This window comes from Apteryx rowi, unplaced genomic scaffold, assembly GCF_003343035.1.
Source record: "Apteryx rowi isolate R43461 unplaced genomic scaffold, aptRow1 scaffold_930, whole genome shotgun sequence".
In the NCBI taxonomy this organism is placed as follows: Eukaryota; Metazoa; Chordata; class Aves; order Apterygiformes; family Apterygidae; genus Apteryx; species Apteryx rowi.
Genome location: NW_020451239.1, coordinates 106,242 through 111,299, shown reverse-complemented (window position 1 = coordinate 111,299; position 5,058 = coordinate 106,242). Strand labels below are relative to the sequence as shown.

Sequence of the window (5,058 nt, the reverse complement as noted above, 5' to 3'; positions counted from 1 at the left end):
TCTCAGTCCTAATTCTTCCACCACCACTGCACCCAAAAGCAGTAACTTTCCACATATCCTGAAAGCCTCACCATGCACCTTTCATGGCTAATGTAAAGGGCTGATCATATCACTGAATCACAGGTCATTAGTGAATATGGTACCAGGTACTGACCCATTGCTTTCACTGTGGTTGCTGCCAGTCTTCTGAGGAAATCCAGCGGACTCCCCCAGCCTACAAATTCCTTCCTTGTCTGGAGAGACTAACTATCCATTAGTTATCCATTAAGCAGAACAGGACCCTGACCACACAGCCCTTCATCCCTACTGTCTTCTTCCTGCTGGGCTCCTGATGCCTTTGAGATATAAAGGCCAAAAAAATACATCTTCCTTCTCATTGTGTCCTGTGGAGTGCCACAGGTAACTGGGGATCTGGCAATTTTAACCAAAGGGGTACACCAGAGGATTTCAACTGAAAGCTTAATTTCTTCCTTTTCCAACAGAAAGTGACTATTACAAAATTAGTATCTTCCATTCTTTAATAAATGAAGCTTGGAATAACTCTTATTCCCTTGATAACTGTGTTTTTAGTGTAGGATATGTTGCTAATATGGACCTCACAAGAAAGCTCTCCAGATGGCATCATCACTGACTCTTCATTGGAACTGTGAACAGCTCTTTGGTTTCTTGTCCTCCTGTTCTGCAACTGCCCACAGGAGACCTATGAGTGTTGCTCAGAGGTCTCTTCTCTGTCTAGTCCCTCTGGACAAACAAGGCTTGCTCATCTGAGAGTGAAACAACAGCAGAAGTACAGGTCTGCTTTGACTGAAAACTCTCGCCTGATCTATATGCTGGCAGCTCCAGAAGATACACCAGAGCAGCTGGGAGCTGTATCTGTATAAGGATAACTGTGTGTTTCTTCTTTACAAAGCCAAAGTCATGGAAATCCCAAACTGAAGGAGAAATAAGAGGCAGGAGTATGAGAGAGGAGGAAGGTGAAGAAGTGAAAGCCTTAGCTTAGAAAAGGCTCCCAAGGGAAGGAGGGACAGGCCTTAGCTGAGACTTTTTTGAGCTTTTTCTTCACAACGGCCCTTATCAGCTGGTCTTGAACACCCAGCTAAACTCTTAGAAGTCAGGGTCCTGACGTGTCCTCTATCTGGAGACCAGTTACATATGGAGTTCCTCAAGGTCTGTCCTGAGCCGTATTCTGTGTAATATCTTTATCAATGACGTGGAGGAGGCAGTGGAGTGCACTCTCAGGTTTCTCAATTATGTCAAACTGGGAGACCTTTCAATACACTCAAGGACAGGGCAGCCATCCAGAGGGACCTGGACAGGCTAGATGAATCAGTCAGCAGGAACCTCGTGAAATTAAACAAGGAGAAAAAACAAGCCTTGTCCCTGGGGAGGAAGCACTCCTGCAACAACACACCTGGGGTCTGACTGCTTGGGGAGCAGCTCTGCGAAAAAGGGCCTGGGGCATCCCGGTGGGCAGCAAAGCTGGACATGAGCCGGCAGCATGCCCTGACTGCAACAGCACCCTAGGCTGTATGAACAGGAACAGAATAAGAGATCAAGGGAAGTGATTGTTCCCTTTTACTTGTCACTTGTTAGACTATGTATGGAGTACTGCATATAGTTTTGGGCACCCCAATACAAGAAAACATCAATGAATGGAAGCAAGTTCAGTGAACAGCCACCAAGATGGTTGGAGGCTGGAGCACTTGCCTTGTGAGGAGATGTTTACAGACTTTGCATAGTCACCTACACTTATGCATGTCTCAAAGCAAAATGCAGTGGTTTCCAGTGCAGACACTTTCCTTAACCCCAGCAGGACAGAGAGGAGAGAGAGAAAGTGAGAGAGAGAGAGAGAGAGAAAGCAAGTGAGAACTTCCACAGAGCAAAGATCCCTAAGACCCACGTGCCTCCGTTTTGCCTCAGCCTTGTTAGAGGTTTCCTTCCCGGCCAGTCCCTCACTTCTTCTCCCACCTTGCTTTCTCCCCCACCCTCTCCTCCACATTCCCAGGACCATCCTCAAAGCCACAGCACGCCCTCAGGAGACAGTCTCAGCTCTGCCCCCTTCACTTCCCTCACAACAATTATTTTCCATGGGCCCTGCAAGCTTCATACGGCCACTGTGCACTGGTGACACCCCTTCTGTTTGGCAAGGGTGGCCCCACTATTGAGTGATAGACAGTTAACAGGAGCAGTACATAGCAACAACCAGCAGTGCCCATGGGGTTTGTTGACCTTCTCCCAAGGACTCCCACCCACTTTCCTGGCTCATAAATTCCCTCCATGCCAGCTGTCGGCCCATCACCTCTATGCAGCAAGACGCAGAGCAGATCCCCACTATGCATCCTCTCATCCCTGCCTTCTTCTTCCTGCTGGGCTCCTGCTGCCTTCAAGACACAGAGGCACGACAATATGATTCCAACCTCACTGTGCCCAATGGAGGCCCCTGGGGTACTTGGGGGAAGCCACATTTTTGCCCCAAAGGCTACGCTAAGGGATTTGAACTGAAGGTAAGGTTTCACTCCTTCTCCAAGGGGGAAAAAGAAAAAAACTCACTATGAAATTATATTCTTTCATTCTGGTTTCAGTAGGGCTGGCAACAACACTTTGTCCCATTGCAGCAGTGTTTGCATTGTATCTTTATTGTTCATGCAGGCTTATCAGCAAGAAATCTCTAGTGTAGACTAGCTCTCCAGGCTCCCTGCCAGTGAGTGATTTCTTACCAGGGGAGTCCACAGGATACAAATAGGCCTGGGATCTGTACTCTGCAGCTCGTGCCCAAGGGACTTCCACCTCTCAAGACTCCAGTTCTTGGGGTCAGTGCACCCAACGAGAGTGTAGGCATGCCCTCAGGGCAGCAGCCACCAAATGTTCCTCTGTGTCCAGAACCTCTGCTCTGCAGTTTGGATAAAGAACAGAGGTAAGCAACAGCAAAATGGGCTCACTAGAAGAGGCTGTGAAGCTGCCTTACAGCCCCTTTTCTCAGCAGCACTAAGATGTCTCTGGCTGCGTCTCACAGAGCCTCCTAACACCTCTCCCAAGGCTCATCTTATCTCTTCTTTTTAATGGGACAGGGAGTTGGCCATTCACTGGTGACGTTCACTTGTTTGTCCACTCTTCTAAGGTGGAGTCCTACCAGGGATTCTGGCTATTTGGTGATGACACAGCTCTGAATGGCATCCGCCTGCTCTGCACAGATGGCACAACCATTGAGTCCTCAGTGGGGCCGTGAGTAGCCTTTGCTTTCTCATTCTTCCTTCAGGACAGCAGCTTTCGTGAAACAACAAGGGAAAGCAGTGCAATGTTTTTGCTATAACCATCCCAAAACCCTTGTGAAGGTGGCTCCCCTGCCCCACTTGGTCCCTCTAGCCACGAAGTGTGAATATCTTAGGGTAAATATCTTGTCCCAGAGAAGGGAATAAATTTTGAAAGGATCTTGAACCCAGGAAAGGGAATTGCAAATATCCAATCCTGATCATTTACTTTCTCCTTTTCCTCAAATGCTTACTTGGAAAAAGACATTGATGCTAAATAATAGGGACAATGCAAGCAGCTGAACTCCCCAAGGAGTCATGTAGCAACAGGCTACAGGCCTGATGATAGCTGGGTACCTAGGGGGAAAGACAAAAACACCCAAGGGAAGTAGAGTGAAACAGATGCTCTTAGAAATATACTGTCCTTCTGTAGATACCCTTTCCTAGGACCACAAGGGTCCCAGTTGAGGTGCAGGGTTGCTTTCAGGTGAGCAGAGGCTGAACACACATCAGGGAGTTGTTTTTCCTCTCTGGCAGGTGGGGAACCTGGACTAAGGCCCAGCTCTGCTCCAGTAGCAAGATGGTTTCCTTCTCGCTGCGTGTGGAACCACAGCAGCATCTGCTTGATGACACGGCAGCCGACAACGTGATGTTCCTCTGCTCTGATGGAACACAACTGGTGGGCCAGGGACTTTCAGAGGGTCAGTTTGGCCCATGGAGTGGAAAATGCAACTCTAAAGCCATCTGTGGGCTCCAGACGAAGGTGGAAGAACCCCAGGGAAAGGGGGATGACACAGCTCTCAACGATATGAAACTCTACTGCTGTGACTAAGTCCAAGCCTTCTACCCCAGCATTTACAAAGTGATCTACCATTAAACCTTGAATTTGTCCTTGCACAAGGGGCAGTGTGCAATTTTCTCAATCATGTTGTTGGGAGGTAGCCAGATGCAGGGACTGCCAGAACGAGGGGGTTTCTTCCAGCCCCAGCCCGATGGATGTGATGCTACTGCAGCTCCCTGTTCCCAGGTCCTGTCAGTATCAAGGCTTAGCATGTAAGTCCAGTAAGTGCACAAGTGCACACAAGCATGTGGACACACACACACACACACACACAACCCCTACAGTCAGCCATAGACGAACACAGACAGACAGCAGTGCCTTTGGTGGCACCCATGTATACACACACACAGCGCCCTCCTTCTCTGGAGATATTCAAAACGTGCCTGGACGTGATCCTGTGCAACGTGCTCTAGGTGACCCTGCTTGAGCAGGGGGTTGGACTAGATGATCTCCAGAGGTCCCTTCCAACCTCAACCTTTCTGTGATTCTGTGATATGAACAGCACAGATGGCCCAAACCTGTTCCTCTCCAGCTAATCAGGATTGATGTGCTCTACTGAAATATATACTCACTCACACAGAATTGGTCTCCTCAGTAGCTGGCCTCAGCTACCCAGTCTTTTCAATATCTGGCCTCAGACCCCAGTTTACCCAGGTGCTGGCTCCTGGACCCTTGAGCACCTGATGTTCATGGTCACTTCAGGCACCTGAGGTTTACTCGCTGCAGTCACTGGCACTTGGCTCTCTTATCCTGGTCACTGACAAGTCTGGCATGAAGTTTGCTAGTGCTCTCACACACAGGCTCAAACCAGAGTGCACCCACACGTAAGATAGTTAGAAAGAATGTTGCTGTTGTTGTTGTTGTTGTTGTTGTTGTTGTTGTTGTTGTTGTTGTTGTTAAACAGTTATGGTTATTAACTAAGAATATTTAGTAAGCCTAATAGGACAGGCTGCAGTGGTCAAGTGCAGG

At 48.5% G+C, this 5,058-nt stretch overlaps 1 protein-coding gene across 1 annotated transcript; it reads left to right on the top strand.

Annotated features, from left to right (window-relative positions):
• Window positions 1-2,333: 2,333 nt before the first annotated feature.
• On the top strand, window positions 2,334-4,080 carry LOC112978435 (vitelline membrane outer layer protein 1-like). Its single transcript, XM_026091955.1, has 3 exons — window positions 2,334-2,504; window positions 3,119-3,222; window positions 3,786-4,080. Exons 1-3 carry the CDS (start codon window positions 2,334-2,336, stop codon window positions 4,078-4,080), a joined length of 570 nt encoding a protein of 189 aa, XP_025947740.1.
• The last annotated feature ends 978 nt before the right edge of the window (window positions 4,081-5,058 follow it).